At 42.6% G+C, this 19,068-nt stretch overlaps 3 protein-coding genes across 3 annotated transcripts in view; 2 read left to right on the forward strand and 1 right to left on the reverse strand.

Moving 5' to 3' along the window:
* The window catches only part of atg12 (ATG12 autophagy related 12 homolog (S. cerevisiae)), a 4,294-nt gene extending 1,868 nt beyond the window's left edge, over positions 1-2,426 (forward strand). The window contains exon 4 of the mRNA XM_015950556.3: positions 2,173-2,426. Coding sequence (XP_015806042.1) covers positions 2,173-2,232 — 60 coding nt within the window. The 3' untranslated portion in view covers positions 2,233-2,426. The remainder of the gene's footprint in view (positions 1-2,172) is intronic.
* A 1,715-nt stretch (positions 2,427-4,141) lies between these two features.
* Positions 4,142-11,570, forward strand: si:ch211-149k23.9 (germ cell-specific gene 1-like protein). Its single transcript, XM_015950557.3, has 6 exons — positions 4,142-4,505; positions 8,505-8,687; positions 8,764-8,811; positions 8,891-9,043; positions 9,132-9,243; positions 11,046-11,570. The coding sequence occupies exons 1-6, from the start codon at positions 4,310-4,312 to the stop codon at positions 11,416-11,418; spliced, it is 1,065 nt and encodes a 354-aa protein (XP_015806043.1). The 5' UTR covers positions 4,142-4,309; the 3' UTR covers positions 11,419-11,570.
* A 1,240-nt stretch (positions 11,571-12,810) lies between these two features.
* On the reverse strand, positions 12,811-16,180 carry rcvrn2 (recoverin 2). Its single transcript, XM_070551144.1, has 3 exons — positions 15,668-16,180; positions 13,998-14,109; positions 12,811-12,955 (listed from the first exon to the last, which is right to left on the reverse strand). Exons 1-3 carry the CDS (start codon positions 16,046-16,048, stop codon positions 12,867-12,869), a joined length of 582 nt encoding a protein of 193 aa, XP_070407245.1. The 5' UTR covers positions 16,049-16,180; the 3' UTR covers positions 12,811-12,866.
* Between the last annotated feature and the right edge of the window lie 2,888 nt (positions 16,181-19,068).

Here is a 19,068-nt window from a genome sequence, read left to right on the forward strand (position 1 = left end):
GGTAAATTAAAAACAACTTCAGGTTGTTTTCTTTGTTTTAATACAATCAATATAAAACAAGGCTGGAGCCTGAGGACAGTGTATCCAAAATAGTACAAGTACAACACCTGAAGTGTACTCGAAAATTTGAAATAAATAAAAATTAATCAATCAAAAATAAACATTTCTTAGTGATTCAGAGCTTACAGATCACATGGCTAGATCAGTTTCATGCAGCACTTAAAGTATATTTGACTCATTTTACTTTACATCTTTTAACTTTCACCAACACATCAACATCAGAAGTCACATCCTGAGTGGCGGCCAACATCAGGATGTGATTCAAGTTCTTGTGTGAGCCTTGAGCGCAGCTTTGTTTTATTTATACTCATTACAGAGAAAACTTGCTCACAAAGATAAGTTTATTTTCACTCTACATTGTAAAGTATGAAAATAAAGTTTACACAACCATCTCGCGGGCCGGACTTAACCCGCTTGCGGGCCGGATGCAGCCCGCGGGCCGCATATTTGACACCCCTGCTTTAGAAGTTCTCTCAGTCTGAGTTGAACAACTGAAATAAAGCAAGTGGTGCTCACTGCAGAACCACAAAGGCGGAGCTGCACCAGTAGGTGGAGCTGCAGTCAGCCCCGCCCATTCCATCAGTCAGTCCAATTCCTTCCATTTGTCAGACTTGATAGCATTCTGGAACCAAAGAGGGTGTTATAGCTAATATCCTCTAAAATGCAAGGTTGAGGACGGAGTTGAGAGGTTAATTGAACAGTTTTTGTAAAGGTTCCATATATTTAAAAATCTAACTTTTAGAAATTTGTACCATGTTATATTGTCATTTCCTCATAAGAAACACGCCAAAGCCATTTTTGGCCTCATTCATGCATTTTCCTCCCATCTCAGCTTCAATTAGGTCTCCTCCCCCGAAGTGGGTCTGGTCTTGGTTCTCAAATCTGGATATTCTGTGAATTTTCTGACAAATTATTTCTGAAATGACTTCTACTGAGACACCGCCGGAAAAACCATACATCCCATCTACAAAGATATACTGGATGGCACAATTACATGTAACACCGCTTGCATTTTAGCAGATGTAGTGGTGAAGTGGTTGTGGAGTCAGGTTGACGTGCAGTTTTGCACAGGTTCACCTCCCAGTAGCGGTAGTATGTAGGTAGTTTAAAACCCCTTTCCTTCTTTTCTAGCTACACTTGCGAGTACTATGTTTACAACAATTTACTGGTATACCGTTTACAATATAATGACTAATGTGGTTTTTTTTTATTTATTAGTTTATTTAGCCAGTGTGAGTCCATTTGTGAGCAGAGTTTCAACTAAAATGCTGTTTAGGAACGACCAAATTCAAAGAACTTTTAGAGACATAAATATTTAGCAGAAAATAAACATTACGACTAAAATATAAACAAATTAAATGTTACAGCTGGCTAAATAGATTGCTGTCGACCCCACCGAGAGTCAAACCAGCATCAGCTGAGGGGAAAGCAAACCTTAAGTCAGACGATCTTGCCACTGGACTACCAGAACCGACACAACAGCCCTGAATGCTGTTGGAGGCCGCTCTTGTTGGAGCGGCTGTGGGCAGATATTTGCTAAAAGAAACCTTTTCATTTCGGGATACATTCAGGCTTTGTCATGTAGCAAGTTATATTTATCTTGTTTAATTGGAGCATAGAACATAGCATTAACATTTGTAAACTAGTAACAGCTGTAATTCATGTGGGTCAGGTTAGTTTGCGATAAAGTTAAAAACAAAAACAGAAGAAGTCAGTGGGCTAGGCTGAGTTTACGTGAATGGGCGGGACTGACTCTGGTGCAGCTCCGCCTTTGTAGCTCTGCAGCGAGCACCCTCTCAAATAAAGAGACTTTTGCACCATAATCTAATTTTTCTAGTTTCATCTATTAATATGACCGTGTCACCTTTAAACTGACCAGCAGGTGGCGCTTGAAGATGGCTGCTTGACAAAGATTCAAACCATCCACTCACCAATGCTTGCAATTTTAAAACCCATCAACCAGCTGGTTTTTTTTTTTAATTAATTTACCAAAAAAAAAAATCTTTATGATTTCCATTCAGAAGGAACAATTATTTTTTTTACTGTCGTTTTGGATGATGGAGAGTCACTTGGGACTGTTTTTAACATCCTTTTCTTCCTTCTCTTTTTCAGTGTTTCGGCAGCGATGGCAAACTAGTTCTACATTACTGTAAATCTCAAGCCTGGGGTTAAATTCTTCATTCTGTCTTAATTCGTCCCATAAATATACATTTATTGTTTCGTCCCTCCTTTTGGTACATGATTTATTTAGTTTGTTTTTATATGTACATGCACTGTAAATAACTTATTGTAATTTTGGTTTGTTCTGGATCAACATTTTATCTCCAAAAATAAATTGGGGCTCAGTCTTGTCGGCTTAAGAATAATTCTTGTGGAGCAGCTTGTTTGTTTGTTTGTTTGGGGGGGGGGGGGGGGGGGGGTTAAAGAGGAAACACCTCTGAAAGTAGATGAACAGGAAGCGAGGGGGCACTGCAGTAACAGATGGACTAAGAAGGATTACATGATTCACTGTGAGTATGACATAAATTCCCAAGAAAGACAGGAAAGAGTAGATTCGCGTGGAGACAAACGCTCCGTCCCTCCGTCGGTTCTCATCTTCATCTATTGGCCAGTGGGATTACTGGGGAGAGGTGTGGACCACTGATGCTCATCCAGGAAGAGACGCCGAGGATACGGATGATGTAGAAGTGGTTAAAGATGGAAGAATTGAACGTTTTAGGGAATGTTTTGATAAACAGATCCTAAATAAGAAGATTGAGAGCAAAGCAAGAAGCAACGGATGTGATTTTTTTGGGGAGATTTTTTTTATGACTTACATGAAGTACCAAAAAAGAGAAGGGTCCATGGTAGGTATATGTTCCTTATGAGGGATTTTTCAATCAGGATGATTTGCTTTGGTTTGTTTATATTTAAATAATGTTTTCAGCTTTTAATAGCTTGGTTTGCATAAAAATATGTATTTGTATATTGAAAGACCTAAAAAAGCTACAGATTGGCATGAAAAGGATGTTTGTTGCCTCGATTAAAACCAGTTTTCTGCCGTTGTTGTGAAGTTTAAATGAGGTGAAGCATCTCGTTTAGAGGGCAGGGTAAGACTAGCTGAAGTATCTGCATAAAGAGAAAGCTCCGCTTTTAAATGATTATTATGTTTTGATTTTCTGCTCATTTAAAGCTGCAGGAATTTAAAGATTGGACTGACTTAAATTTACAGTTTTTCAAGAATATGATATTGAAGGTCTGGTGTGATGAAAATAACAGAAACTGTTTAATCAAGTGAAAATATTTCTTATTTATTTTGCCACAATTGAGATATTTTTATGCTTTTTCTTTAAAGCTGGATAAAAAGTCAAGCTTTAACAAACATCCCAGACAAAACCAGCTTACTAGTTGCATAATTTCACTTTTCCCCCTTTTCTGTCATTTTTTAGGGGGCGTGGGCTGCCAGTGAGGCGATGCACGAGAGGCAACGTGGTCCGGTTGTACTTCACACTAAAATACAACAAACTCACGCAGATTAAAGTAGATTTCATGGGATTATCAGAAAAAAAAAATCCACTTAAATTCGTGGCTCATCCAGAAACGCTTTGTTTCAGGACCCTGTGTTTGATTTAACACTTGGGAGTTTGGGCCAGGAGGTCAGGAGGCATGATGATTTTAACTGGGGTCAGATCAGCTGACCTTTTATGAAGCCTTCTTATCAACAGCAGGAGGATTTATCTGACCTCAGCACTGGTCAAAAACCGATGCAGCTTTTGTTCGCATCAGCCAGCAGTTAGTTGGGTGGCGGGCCACATTCGAGGATGTTCTTCATCTCTCACGAAGCCGCTAACACGGAACATTCACTGGTCTAATCCTCAAACAGAACAGGGTCAAAAGGTCAAGAGATTCATGGACTTCAATTAAACATCACATTGTTCCTCCCTGTTGTGTAATCGTCAACCTCTTAAATCCTCATTCTGTTCATATTTTCTTTAACTCCACCTCTCCCTCTGGTCATGTCTCCCTGCTTTCTTCCCTCTCTTCCCCGTCATCTGTCTTGCTTGACAATCCCACTCGCTGCCAGATGTGGTCGGTTACCTTCTGTCTCCGCCGTTGCATCATATTATCTTTTCTTCCTGTCTAAAGCTGGCTGAACTAAAGTAATTGACTCCACCTGTCACCTCCATCTGCAGTTGTCCTCTCCCTCCCTTTGTGGCGTCCACCTTCTGTCCCCTCAGCCGCCCCCCACCCCTCTCCCTTCGCTGTGGCCATGCTGGAGCGTATGTCTCGCCGCTCTCGCTCCATGCTCTCTCTGACTCTAACCACGTTGGCTCTGAGCCTCTCCATCCTGGCCCTCTGCACCTCCTACTGGTGCGAGGGAACTCACAAAGTGGTCAAGCCTCTCTGCCTGTCTCCGGTCAAGATGAAGAACTGTGGTCAGAATAACAGCGAGCCTTACACCACAGGTACACGCACTCACCTGAGCTTATGATGGACTTCACTTGCACACAGCGGACTGAGACACGTTTGTTCTCCACACTTGGAGATTTTTGATCAAACATGAAAGATGGCAAAATGAAGACAGAGAATAAGATCGTGCTCTGTTAGCCAAGAAATAAGAATGCAGCCTGGATAAAACGTGGACAGAAGTGGGGTGGGAAATGTTTCCTGGTGACTAATCCATCCCTCCTTCTGTTGCAGCACTCTCACGGGCATGTTATACTTAGTCTCCAGCCGTTTGAGTTGCCGGTTCTTTCTGCTTTAGATTCACTATCACAAGGTTTTCTTGGCACTTTAAGTGAAATTTGATTGTTGAAATACTGTAACTTACAAAGCACCCCTCCACACACACACACACACACACACACACACACACTGAAGTCTCAGGGTTACATCTTCAGACCTGATGTTTATGCTTACAGCAGCATCGTGACTCAGTTTTTATGTTGTAAGCCAAATAAAAGATGATTTATTGAATGAATGCATACATTTTGTTTACTAATTGCTGTTTTGGTCAAATCTTGAGAATAACATTATGCAGTCTAATGATGTCACATGATCGTGCGATCTGTCGTCCAAGTATGTTTGGTGACTGATTCTCAGCGACTAGCTGTAAAACTGAATGAGTTACAGATATATTTTCTGAGTCAGGCCATATGAGGTAGTAACCATAAATGTGATTGAATCCAAAAATGAAAGAGGATGTATTACGTAAAATTCGCAATTTGTGTCCTTTTGTGACACCATGTTGGTCTCTACTGCCTCTATAAACACTTCAAATGTGAAAAATGTCCATTATTTTCTGTCAGAGTTTAGTTTTTGAAATGATCTGCCTAAGAGCCATTAATAAAACCTGTAATGTCATAAACTCACCTCATCAGGCTGAAGGAGCGGTGGCTCCATTCCAAGCTTCTACCCCATATTGGAGCTTCTCAGCTTATAGCAGTAGGGGATGGGTGGGCGTGGCCAGCTCAGGCTTGTATTCTTAAAGTGACAGAGCCCTAAAACGGCTCATTCTGGAAGGTTCTGAAAATGCCAAAAATCAAACTGCTGAAATGGCTTCATGTGAGAAGGATTTAGTGCAAAGAAATTCATGAACTTATTTTGTATAGACCACAGAACTACTATAACTTAAGACAAACTGCCGTAATATGTCTCCTTTAAACAATGAAAGACGCAAATTTACCAAAGAGTTTCATCAAAATCCAACCAGTGGTTCATGAGATATTTTGCTAAAAGACAAGTTTGACTCAAAGATTTTGAGCAAATATGTGCAGAGCTTGCAGCATATGTCGAGGAAAACTCTTCAGCCTAGTTTACGCCTGAGACGCACGGCACTATTATCCGTGGACGCAAGGGCTTTCTGACAGGAACGCAAGGATGGATGGAGTAGAGACCAATTTCTTAACCAACGTTGAACGCGATTGGTCGACCCAACAACCGCGTCGGTGGACATTCCTCTGACGTTGCAGTCTCTTTTGCTCTCTTTGAATTCTTGGTAACAAAAGCTTTTGTTCCTTGAGATCAAGCAACTCCCAACTCAATGAAAACTTGCTCTCTGTTGGCCATTGCTCCTTGGGCAGATTGGCGTTTACTAGCTTTTTTTTTCTTAAACTTTATCAAAATACGAAAAAATTCCAACGTCAACATAAGAATCTCAAATTTTGTATTTAAATTCCCACCTCCTTCACGACAGCCTAGCAAGCCATCCTATATATGTGAATCTATAGTCTGGCCATGACCCATTGATCAGTAGCTCAACAGGTTGAGCGGGTTGTCTAGTAAACAGAAGGTTGCAGGTTCGATCCTGACTCCGGTCAGATAATTCTGCTGTTGTGTCCTTGGGCAAGACACCTAATCTACCTTGCCTGCTGTAGGTGGTCGGAGGGACCGGTGGTGCCTGTGCTCGGCAGCCTCGCATCTGTCAGGGCAGCTGTGGCTACATCGTAGCTCATCATCAGTGTGTGAATGTGTGTGTGAATGGGTGAATGATACATTGTAGTGTAAAGCGCTTTGGAGTCCTTACTCTGAGAGGCGCTGTACAAGTGCGGGTCATGTATCATTTTATCATTGACGGCTCTAAGTCGGAGGTGGAATCTATGGTTGCCTTTCAAACTTTCTCTACATGCTATTGGACAACAAACAACGTGATGCACTCACCTATGGATGTTAGTCAACACGGCGGTCCACCATACACTGTTGAATTATGGCGTGTTTGATGTACCTCGGAAGTTGGAACTCGGAACTGGGAACGATGTCGCACCTGAGTTATCCGCGTTATGGTTCCCAGAGTCGGAAAGGTCGGGATTTCAAAATGGCGACGCCTTCGAAAATTGCTGTTTTGTTAGTTTTCAATGAACACAGACGACTGCTAAACGCATACAAAGCTCATCTTCAAAAAATATTTGACGAGAGAAGCTTTAAGTTTCAAGCCCTATGTGTAACATTTCTGTTATGAGCGTGTCTTGTAAAATAAACACAGTTCAACCAAAACTTAACGTTGTTGATGCGGCGAGCTGGCATTTTGGATGTTGAGGTTGAAGATGTGAATTTCTTCCAAGTTTCTGACTGGGAGGTCCGACTTTGGGAGGTGTTTTGTTAGATTTTTCCTACTCGGAATTTGGGATTTCCAAGTTCCAAGGACAAATCGAACGTACCATTAGATGCGAATACATAATTTTTCTAAATAAAGAACTTAAGTACCTCCATCTGCTCTTGACTCAAAGAAAAGCCCGGTCTAAATAGTCCAAAGATGATTCTAAAGCCATTTCAAAAGAGTCGTTGCCATCTTAGTTTTGCTCAGTCACAGTAACATCCCACCCACCAAACAGATGGAGCTCTGTGATTGGACTGGCACCAGACTGTCCGGGGCTGCGGAGGTTCCAATGGAGCATGACTAGACCGACATGCAGAACAAAAACATTTTGCTCTGACAGCTGACGGTCTAGATCAGGGGTGCTCAATTCTGGTCCTGGAGGGCCGGTATCCTGCATATCTTAGTTTGAACTCCTGATTTCAACCAGCAGCTAATTAACGGGCTTCTGCAGAGCCTGACGAACTGCTGCACAGGTGTTTCAACCACTGAATCAAGTCTGTTGGAGCAGAAAAACCACAAAACCTGCTGGATGCCGGCCCTCCAGGACCAGGATTGGGCACCGCTGGTCTAGATTCATAGGCTAGAAACGTCAACCAGAGACGCCACTGCAACGGTAGCCAGACCCACCAGAAGATGTCCACGCCTTGGTGGAGATTTGGTTCCCAACATTGACACATCAACGGAGCAGTTTAAAGGAATAAGTGTCCATCAGTAGGTGTGCATGTGTGCAAGTGAACTTGGCTCCATCTGCCACAACCTCTAGCTCAACATCTGTAAAGTTGCACAAATGTTTTTGTGTTTGCCGTGGTTGATCAGCTGCGAAGGCCACCTCGACTCCAGAGTCGATCGGTTGTAGATATATTCGTGATGATTTCTTTCATATCTATCTGGTGATTACACTCTACAGGTGTTGGAGCTCCGCACAAATCCAGCCCTCTGACATGGACTTATCTAAAAAAACCTCACCTGGATTACACAACAAACTTTATTAAATCTGACTGAAGAAACTGACAGTTCTCAATTTTCCCAGTAAAGAGAAAGCTGGTTGTTCTTGTTTTATTTAATCTTTTAATCGCAAGCTCAGTTTCAGAGAGAACTTTATTGCAGTAATCTGTCGGGTGTGATGTTAGTTACCACTCCCCCCACCCGCCCCCACCCCCGTCAGGTCTTTGTGAGATGCTTAATCCACAATGAGATTACGGTGATCAGTACTTTATGTACTTTACTGATTCAGAAAATGCTTGTGGTAACACGAGCTTTGTGCAGATGCTTTCCATTTTGGACCTCCTTCAACACCCGTTGTAACCTTTGTGACATAACAGCTGGTTTTTGTGCTTCTGCTTGTAAACGACTTGCTTTTCTCACACAGAGAGTCCCACTCAGAGCCCCTTCAATCGCACGCTGTCTCCAGCCAGGAGAGAGGAGCTGGCTAAGATCAGACAAAGGCAGTTGGCCAACGCCGTCCACTACATCTGGGAGACGGGGGAAGACAAGTTTGCCTTCAGATACTTCCACACCGGCTTCTGGGAAAGCTGTGAGGAGCAGGACCATGGTGAGGTGATAATGGAGATGTTTGGGTGTGCAACTCACACGCTTCTGCTCTTAATATTTAGAATGGTGCTTTTCAGGGGAGGTGTGTCGCAGCTTTATAGATTTAACTCCAGGAGACACACAAGGTAAACCCGGTCATTTCTACCTTTTTAAAAAGGAGATTAAAGTTGTTGTGTTTTTCACTTTTGTTTGCGCCTGTTGCAGGTGTGCTTTGGTTGTCGGTTGTGTCTGAGTTTACATACATCGGCCTGCTGGGGATGGGCTTCTTACTGATGTGCCTGGACATCATGTGCTCTCATAAAGAGATGCATGCACTGAAAATCAACGCCTACGCAGCGATTTGTACCGTGCTGTCGGGTGAGGGAACGCCTACATTTTTCAACTGATCTGCTCAGATCATCTTGAGTTTTCAGGAATGTTTCTGTTATTGCCTCCTCCTGCATAGGTCTCCTTGGGATGGTAGCTCATATGATGTTTACCACAGTGTTTCAAATGACAGTCATTGTGGGCCCTAAAGACTGGAGACCTCAGTCATGGGACTACGGCTGGTCGTTTGCGTAGGTGGCTGCTCTTTAAACACAAAAATACAGGATATTTACAGGTGAAATGTGAAAATTGAGAATAAGGTGCAAAAGTCTATTTATTTCAATAACTCATCAAAGACTGAGAGACTATCTAAAGGCGGGTGTTTTGGATTCATTAGCTGATTAGAGTGTGACACTGTGAACCATGGATGTAATTTTCACTTTAGAAGTGTGTGTGTGTGTGGGGGGGGGGGGGTATCTTTACAGTATGCTCTAATGGGAAACAGGCTTCAACACAAACGGTTGTTTTCCGCTTGGTCCTAGAGCTCAACCTGCGTCAATTTAATATGGCGTAATATTGTTTTTGGACGGTAAAAAGTGCAGGGGTCAAAACTTGACTTTGGAAAAAGTGTGTGTGTAGGTGGGGGGGGGGGAGCATGTCCCCCCTGTCCCCCCCAAAAAAATTATGTCCATGCTTTGAACCTAGAATCACAAATTTCTAATTGTATGAGAATCTGAAGTCAGGGCTTTCATAAGTTGGAGGCCATAATTATCACAATTATAACAAATAAAGGCAATATCTGGCTCTGCCTGTCATGAGTAAGTCATGTTTTAGTTTCACCTTTTAAAGGTGCAATTTGTAAGAAGACATCCTGTGGTCAAATTTGGTAACTGCAGCCCATTTTCCTAAGCAATAAAATCAGTTGCATGGCTGTTGCCAGTTATGGATCAGCACCAGAAGATTGTAGGTAACAAGTAAAGAGTCTCACACCGTAAGTTGATAAGTGGATAAATACATTGTTATATCCGGTGAAACACTCTTGGCTGTTAGCCGCCTTGCTGTTAGCTTGCTTTCATAGCTCTGAACGATTCATTCAAGGAAGTAAAATGCCACAGTTGGCTCACATTTCACTGTAATATTCAGTCATTGAAAATGTATCTCGAGCCTCTGAAAAAAAAGATGCCATGGCTTTTTAGTGGTACAAGAAATAACTTCTGGGTCTCTCCATTTTACTGGCTTAGGTTCTTTTAACAACTCTGGAGCTTTTTGCCTGCGGGTGTTACAAACGCCTGCACTGCAGCGTTAGCTAGGTGCAGATTCACCAACCTCACAAACCTGTGGACAGGGGTGGACTGGGACCAAAATTCAGCCCTTAGTCGGCCCTCCCCATTGGTAGAGCGGTGGGGGTGTTGCCGCTCGTGGACTCGTCTCTAGGTCGAATGTGAGATAATATGGACTGGGACTGTTAAATTACAAGCAGGGCCAGACCGCTGCGGCCGGGAGTCCTGGCCTTCCAGATCAGCTCATTCTCCACGCGCGGATATCAGCTGGACATTAGCTACAAGCTAACGCGGTAAAACAACTCCTACGTCATCGCTCTACCGGGTTTTTCTTGCTAAAAACGCCTGGAAAAACTCTGTTAGCTTCCAGTTACCATGTAGCTAATGCTCTGCAGATCACCAACTGTGGAGTAGTGTCGGCCCAAGCTGGGCAAGCAGCCCTCTTGGCTAAGCGGCCCACCGGGACAGTGCCAGAATGCCAGATAGGCCAGTCCACCCCTGCCTGTGGAGTGTAAACAGTAACTATATCCTGCTTTTTTTTTTCAACCCCCCAGTCGGCTGAGAAGGACATCTGTTTCCGTATAACCTTCCTTCCATCACGATTGAGACATTAGACTGTTTTGTGATTTTTTTCACTGTAGAATTCTTACAATTGCACCTTCAAGATCAATTAATCAAATAAATAAACTTTTGCACAATATTCAAACTTTTCCAAGTTTCACCTGTACACGAGTTTTTTTGTTCCACTGACTGTTTGGATTTGTCCTTTCCAGCCTTGCCTGGGTGTCCTTCAGCTGCTGCATGGGGGCAGCTGTTGTCACGCTCAACTCCTACACCAAGACCATCATCGAGATCCGCCGCAGACAGAAGCTCCGCTTGGAGGAGGCGCATGCTGCCGCTCAAGTTCCAACCTACAGTGAGGTTATTCCGGGGGCAGGGCTCTACTCCGTCAGCGGCCTGTTGCACTGTCCGGACGGCATGATTGACGTGGCGTGGGCTCCGAACGGCAGCGTGGTCGGAGTGGGCAACGGGGACGTGCCAACACTGGTTTTGGTGGGAGGCTGTGGGCCAGAGGGGTGTGAGGACTGCGAGAGAGAGAGGGATGAGATGGAGGAGGCCATGGAGAGAGTTGACTCACCTTGTTAGGGTATCGGTTTGAAACGTTCAACACAAAGGGCTGAAAAGCCGGCGTCACTGCGGCGATGATGCACCCTGGTTTGTTTTGCTTGTACTTTAACTTGGGATGCAACTCAATGGGGGGTCAAAGGTCAGTGGAGTTAACATATCAAGGATGTTGAAAGCAGGTTGTTTTTACATGCAAGTCTGCATGTTTCTGAGGATTTATCTGTGCCTAATGATGGAAAAGCAAATGTACACTTCTATTTGTCAACGAATAAATATTTATTTAATGCTCAGCATTACCATGAAGGGCAAACAGTCAGTTAAATATATAAATCATGCGAGTTGGGCGTGATTCATTCAAGATCTTCTTCTGACGAAGACTTGTAATAAAGGACGAACTTTGATGCACGTAAACTCAAAGATCCAACAAACAGTTTCTGTGTGAAGAAGCACAGACAGACTCATAGAGATAAAATGATTACAGAGATTTTGCAAAGTCTGCTCTCTCATGTTGAGCAGAAGATTATGTGTAAAGCAGTAATCCCGAGTTGGATGGAAAGGAGGAGGAGGAAGAGAGATGTGAAGAGGAGCTCGTTGAGGGGAGGAGGGGGAGTCGGAATGAAAGTTGGAAAGAAACACTGATGTACGCACACACACACACACACACACACACACACACACACACGCGCGCGCGCACACGTTTCAACATCTGCACAGAGAAAATAGTTCCCTGTCATTGCTTAAAGAATGGGCTCTAAATATTTATGAGGAAATGATGCGAGCAGCGATTCGTAAAAGTGTAAAACATTTACAGAAATGTTACCTTTAATATCTTTAGGTTACACTTGTGACCTAATCCAGGATTTACGGTTGGGGATTAATACAATTGAAAACTTAAAAGCTAAAGCGGTGTTTTTGTCGGTGTCGAGCATCACAGAGCAAAGAAAGCTTCTGGGTCAAAGAGGAATTAATGGGGAAGATAAATAAATTGATTTTCCAACAACAGATGTATGAGAAAACCTTTAATTTATTGTTGAGTGAATGAAGTACAACACATGTGCGCTAAAGACAGAATCAAAGGGCTGTAAAAAAAAAAAAAAGAAGAAGAAAATCTACAGCGAGCTAAACGTAAGGAGTGGTACTTTTAAAATAGCCTAATTTGCTGTAGACCCAATTTTTTTTAACATTAAAAGTTAACAGAACAACACAACATAACAGTTTTTTCTTTGCTTTAATGCAATTTGTTAATTTGCCTTTACAATAATTAAATTTTTGGCTGTAAACACTATTTCATTAATGCCTCTACTGGCTTCTATTGGACATAAATTCATTCACAAGCAGAAAAACAAGAATAAAAACTTGCTGAAAACTCAGTTGCAACCATGAAGTTTGAGTATTTACAAAGTGAAATAAGCAGAGTGGTTGTGTGAAAAAAGGTGTGTGTGTGTGTGTGTGTGGGGGGGGGGGGGGGCTTAATGTTTCATTGGTTCATACTGAATAAGACGCATGGCGTTCTCATTTTCAATCACCCCTTTGATGAATTCTCCTTCAGCCAGTCGCTCTGTGAAGACAGAAAAGGAAAAATGTGAAAAGACAAGTTGATGAAGTTTCATCTCAGGTGTGTGTGTGTGTGTGGGGGGGGGGGGGGGGTAGAGAGAAAGAGATAAAGAACAATAGAGCTACTTAACGTTTAATGCAATTTTTTTAATTTGACACAAGTTATGGCAAAAGGCAAATGTATGAATTTTCCCCTAAATCAGCTTATTTACACAAACGTTTTCTGAAGAAAACAAAAATGAAGTTATTTACAGGGAAAAGTTAAAGAGCAAGTCACCTCCTACCAGATTCTTACTGAACTCCCACTTCCTGTTTGAAAAATGCAACAAATGCTGTTGCCTAGCAGACCAAGAGGGCGGAGCAGCTAACAAATTCACACACACACAGGCTCACAACAACATTGTGACATCATATGGTACCAGCTAACATTCTAGGGTACCTCTTAGCCAATAGCGATGGCAGATTTAAATTCAAATGCAGTGCAGAGTTTTTACCTGACAACGGCACAACACTGACAGTTTTAGGCAGAAAATAAAAATTTTAACCAAAATGCACTAAAGTGCAAAACTATTGACTACACGTGTCTGCAGCACGATTAGAAACGCATTTATATAGTTTGTCAAAAAAAAAGTTTATTTGGGGGTGACTTGCACTTTAAATTTAGGTTTCCTAACTTAACCCTTTGGTGCATAATGGTCACTACAGTGGACAGGTACTCAAAATTGTTATTTATTTATTTTTGCTATTAAGCACAGCTGTTGAAGACTTTACTGCATTTGAGCCCCTCCATTTGGACTTCAGTAAGCCAAGCCAACATATTTCATGCTCAGAATGCACGCTGTCCACTGAGGTGGACATGTAATAAATTATTTGTAAATTATAAAATTTTACAAAAAATATTTGTTGAAATTTGTTTCATTCACACCTAAAGACAAATGAAAAAATTTGTTAAAAAAATCATGGTTGAAGATTTCATAATTCATGCATCAAAGGGTTAAGTGAAGGCGACACCTCTGCAGGGGGAAACGACGTTTTGTGCGTCTTACCGTTGTCCTTCTTATCGAAGAAAGCCCACAGCTTGTTGGCTCTCTTCTCGGGTGTGTTCTCATCCTCTGGTAGCTTCTTCTGCTCGTCCTCAGGGATCAGCTTAAATATGGCCTGAAAGAAGAGGAGGAGGGGGACACATGAAAATACGACGCTCATCCCTCTCAGCTGCACCGAGCATCTACACAAAAACGTGCAAAAGAAGGAGCGTGTGACTTGTTGAACATTTGAAAAGCTGTCCGGCTTCATAAACGTGTGTCTGATACGTTTTTGCACTATTTCTTCTTAGGTTTGCTCAAAACGACTCTGCTTTGGTGAGATGTGTCTGGATACAGACAAATGAACTCAGTTAGCATAATAAATTAAATTAATTTAAAAAACAATCACGTAAGCTGCAGCTGTGTGCCGCTTCTAATCCATAAATGACTAAAAGACTGCTCTTCAAGTTCAGGCCTTTAAGAGCCTGTCCCACTTAGAGAGGACGCTCTCATCTCCCACTTTTAAGACACCTAGATTAACATGGATTAGTGCCATGACTCAAGCCACAGGCCAAAAGCCGAGATGCCAGCTCTTTTTTTAATGGACTGCCCTTTGGTCTTACAGCCTGCTGGGTTCAAACAGCGAGACGTGGTCACCTATAGATAATCTTGTTATCCACACCTTGATAGCAAGCAGCGAGGACGCCGGCACGTATAAGCATGAAATAAAGCGGTGCCAAGCAGCCGCTCGGACTCGCGGGAAGCCAGACTTTTTAATTCTACTCAATCATTTTGAGTTTATGATGTTTATGTTTATGTATTTAGCAGACGCTTTTGTCCAAAGCGACTTACAAGTGATAATCGGCGTATTGCCCTTGAGGCTAACAACAACAATAACAACAACAACATTGACATCAGTCATGGAGAGTAGGGGACAAGGAGTGGACAGTAGAGAGACTTCAATTCTACATGTAGAATATTTAAATCAGCTATAATCTAACAACATTTTGTATTTTTCTTCATCATAAGGTTTATACGTGCTAGAAAATAGCATAATACAGTGTTTAAAGGACTAATTTAATATTTTATTTGAAGGTTGGTTAAAGCTGACGCCTGATTAGGAGCCGTCAGTTCTTTAAAATGCTGTGAGTGTAAACACACTGGACTCGGGCCAGTTGGCCAGGAAATAATCCCATTACAATACAAGCTGGATTCTCGGCTGATCTTTCTAAACCTCTTAGAAACCTTTTTCATTTGTCTTAAAACAGAAAGCAGGGCCCTCTGGACCCTCAGTGACACCAGCTGTATTGAAACAAGGGCTTGAGTTCATCATGGTGGAGCGTACTCTTCAAGCAGGACTCGTGGAGTGGACTCAGGATGGTGGATAATCTGTTGAAAAACAACTTTCTAAAGAGCAGAAGTGCCTATACTCTCTGACAGCTAAACCTTTAATCACAGAGATTATCAGGAGGTCACGTCGAGCAGCTAATTGGACTGACAATCACAACTGGGACCTACATAACATGTGGAGGATTGACAGTTTGCACAAAACAACAACAAGGCACTTAAAAACAAAGCAGGACAAAGTAAAAACCACATAAATGCAGAAAAACGACAAAGCCTGAAGACGTTAGACTTTATTTACACATTTCCTGACTTCTTTTTTACCCCACCGCCTCGTAAACCGCCCTCACCTGGCAGATTTCCTTCACTTCCGACTTGTTGATGTATCCGTTCTTGTCCACGTCGAACAGAGAGAAGGCCCACTCCAGCTTCCTGGTTGTCTTCCCGCTGGAGGTCATGTGTAGGGCTATGATGTACTCCTTGAAGTCCAACGTGCCGTCGTCGTTGGTGTCAAAAGAGCGGAATACGTGCCTTGCGTAGCTCTTGGCGTCGGTCTCGGGGAAGAAGCGGGAGTAGATCTCCTCGAACTCTTCCGGCGTGATGCGTCCCGTGGGACACTGCTTCTGAAAGTTCTCGTACCACTGGCAGATCTCTGTCTCGGAGAATTTGGTGCTGAGCTTCAGGTCCTCCAGGATCTCCTTGGATAATGCGCTGCTGGTGGCATTTCCCATGGCAGCTGCTTATTTGTTCTTAGTAACCCTTCAGGTCCGAGTCCTCCTCCTTCTCTTGTGAGTTAACTATCGTCGTCCGAATTCTGTTTCGATCACAGGCTTGACCTTTTTCTTTTTGTATGAAAGGATAAACGGAAGCTGAAAGATGCAGGTGTTAATGTTAAACTACACGTAATTCAAAAGATGTCCCAAAAAGCATCCCGGCGTTGACGGAGGAGGAGTTCTTACCTGAGCGGTGTGTGAGCAGGTAACGGCTGCAGAACTGAGTGTTTGTCTCAGCTGTCAGACACTGAGAGATAAAGAGGGTAATGGGAAACACTCCTACTGGAGGTGACTGGGTTAATTCTCTTAATGCGGGATTTAAGGTGGATGAGTGTTAGACTGAAATGAACCTAGTATCCTCATTTTCTCTGTTCGGTCTGGAAATCTAGAAGGATCTAAGAAGTTATCCGTAGTAACTCACTGTCAGGTAATGTTGTGTTACTAAATCGCCCAGTAGTTTTTGTTTCGGGGTGAAGTTTCTAAGACTTTGGAGGTTTCATTGGCTGTAGTACTTGTATCGTTAAAAGATTTAGAGAAGGAGGAGAAACACAGGAGACGAGCCCAAAAACCAACACTTGAATGCATGGACGTAATTTTTTTTTCCAAAGTCAAGTTTTGACCCCTGCACTTTTTACCATCCAAAAACAATATTACTTTATATTAAATTGACACTGGTTGAGCTCTAGGACCAAGTGGAAAACAACCGTTTGTGTATAAAGGTTGGTTTATGCTTGACGCGCCCGCGAGGTTCGCACGGCTCCGTGCAGAAAAATTGCGTCATTTTAACAACCACGCCTCTCCACCGCGCCTCCGCACGGCCCAAAATTTCCGCACCGCGCACCTAGGAAATTTTCTAACCACGTGGACGGTCGGACGAGGAAAAACATGGCGGACCGGCAAGAACTAGTATGGCAGAGGTTCGTAAATACAGACATTTGTATGATTCAGCTCTCAAAGATCAACATGTTAATAATTCTTGGAGAGAAATAGACTCGCACTGTCGGAAGAGACGAGGACGCTATTAAAAAATGCTGGAATGTCGTGTTGTACACAACAGTAATTTCTACTTCTACTATGGTGTAGTGTTGGATGCATGCCGTAGAGCTCCATGCTGCCCCCTACAGTTTGGGAGAATATTGGCTCACCGCAGAGACAAGCTGCATGAACCATAAACGCTGCAAGTTGTGAAGCGCGTTCCAGCCGCGAGCCGCATCACCAAGCGGAAAGTAAACACGTCAAGCATAAACCAAGCTTAAGTCTGTTTCCCATTAGAACATACTGTAAAGATACCACACACACACACACACACACACACCCCGTGTCCCCACCACCTCTAAAGTGAAAATTACGTTCATGCTTGAATGGCAGCGATCTCGTGCTTTTCAGTATTCGCTCCAGTGCACGAACTCAAAAGTGTTATAGCTTCAAGAAGTACGACGTCTTTCTCAAAGTAGAGACGAAGACGTGTAAGAAACAGAAGCTAAACCAGTTTACCACTAAGCTGATGCAGAGCTGCATTAAAGCTGGAGTTATTCGTCCCACTCTTGTTTTATTTTCATTTTACTGGAAGAAGTTTCTGCTTTCATACAAACACTTTCCCTGAAAAGTATAATTTCCAACCACATTCTGCAGACGTTACATCCATCAAATCCAGACGATCACTCTTCTGCGTCAAACTTTATAAAATCTTGCTGATCTACCGAAACAATATTTTTAAAACGACTATTTGCTTTCTTTTTATTTTGAAAAGATGTATGAGTGTGAGAAATCCCAAATATTAGAACCATTGAATCAGATTTTCACTTTGTAACACAAAATAAATCCAAAATCATGCACAAAAGTCCCAAACAAGTCCTCTGCATTCCCTTCATGAAGCAGAAAATTCATTTTGGATTCATTTTCAGGCTAAATCAATATAAAAAACTCACTTTAAGTTCTCCAGCATTACGTAAGCTATTGTTGAGTCAACTGGTGTCTAATTCCGGACCACCATCTGTCCAGCTAGTTAAACTCAGCGGCTCATCTTTACGCCCAACCCCACCCACGCCTCTCGAGTTATCGTCACAGCGGCTCCTGTCCGTGCGTGACCTCCCTCCCGTCCAGCCGGGTCCAACCGCGCTGCCTTAAGTAAACTCTCCCGTCTCCAACTTGGATTTTCAGTCATCAGTTCTGTTTAAATGCGTTCCTCTGAGTGCGCCACTTCATCCTAAATCTCGGCAACATGAGGGCAGATTCTGTTCACCACATTTACTCCAGAAGTCTCTTTAATTTGAACCTGAATTAAATCGGAAAAACCCAATAGCAGTAAAAACAAAGGATGGAAACACAGTAGTGAGTTCTTTCTTTGTTTTTGTATTTGAAGGATACGTTAGCTCCATAAATATGCCCACTGAGAACATCTATTGGATTACTCCTGTTCTGCCCTCGACATTTAGCCAATTACCATCATCCTGTAAGTCAGACGGCCCCAAGAATTACCCCCTTCTCTCCACTGATCAGGCCTAAACATGTGACCAGTACCCTCGCATGGAATATTAACCAGCGCTGGAAGAAGTGAGGATGTGATGTCCCCTTTAAAGCATTCCATTTACCTGTGAATTATTTAATTGTTCCAGAAACTGTACTGTATCAAAACTAGGAAAATGTTATTTCTTGAAGAAACTGATGCAACATTTACTCAGATGTGTGCATGTATGTTTGATTTTTCAATTCAATTCAATTCAAGTTTATTTATATAGCGCCAAATCACGACAAGAGTCGTCTCGAGGCACTTCGCATAATAATCATTCCAATTCAGGTCAGTTCATTAAGCCAATCAGAAAAAATGTTTCCTATATAAGGAACCCAGCAAAATGCATCAAGTCACTGACTAGTGTCGGTGACTATACAGCAATCCTCATACTAAGCAAGCATATAGCGACAGTGGAGAGGAAAACTCCCTTTTAACAGGAAGAAACCTTCAGAGAATCCTGGCTCAG

This window comes from Nothobranchius furzeri, chromosome 5 (assembly GCF_043380555.1).
Source record: "Nothobranchius furzeri strain GRZ-AD chromosome 5, NfurGRZ-RIMD1, whole genome shotgun sequence".
In the NCBI taxonomy this organism is placed as follows: Eukaryota; Metazoa; Chordata; class Actinopteri; order Cyprinodontiformes; family Nothobranchiidae; genus Nothobranchius; species Nothobranchius furzeri.

What these genes read in the sequence shown, in the direction of transcription:
- si:ch211-149k23.9 (XM_015950557.3), top strand. Translation starts at nt 4,310, where the DNA reads ATGCTGGAGCGTATGTCTCGCCGCTCTCGCTCCATGCTCTCTCTGACT. An exon ending in CAGCGAGCCTTACACCACAG is followed by an intron (nt 4,506 to 8,504) that starts GTACACGCACTC and finishes TTTCTCACACAG; the next exon opens with AGAGTCCCACTCAGAGCCCC. An exon ending in GACTACGGCTGGTCGTTTGC is followed by an intron (nt 9,244 to 11,045) that starts GTAGGTGGCTGC and finishes TGTCCTTTCCAG; the next exon opens with CCTTGCCTGGGTGTCCTTCA.
- rcvrn2 (XM_070551144.1), bottom strand. Translation starts at nt 16,048, where the DNA reads ATGGGAAATGCCACCAGCAGCGCATTATCCAAGGAGATCCTGGAGGAC. An exon ending in AAGTGAAGGAAATCTGCCAG is followed by an intron (nt 14,110 to 15,667) that starts GTGAGGGCGGTT and finishes CTCTTCTTTCAG; the next exon opens with GCCATATTTAAGCTGATCCC. An exon ending in CTTCGATAAGAAGGACAACG is followed by an intron (nt 12,956 to 13,997) that starts GTAAGACGCACA and finishes CTGTCTTCACAG; the next exon opens with AGCGACTGGCTGAAGGAGAA.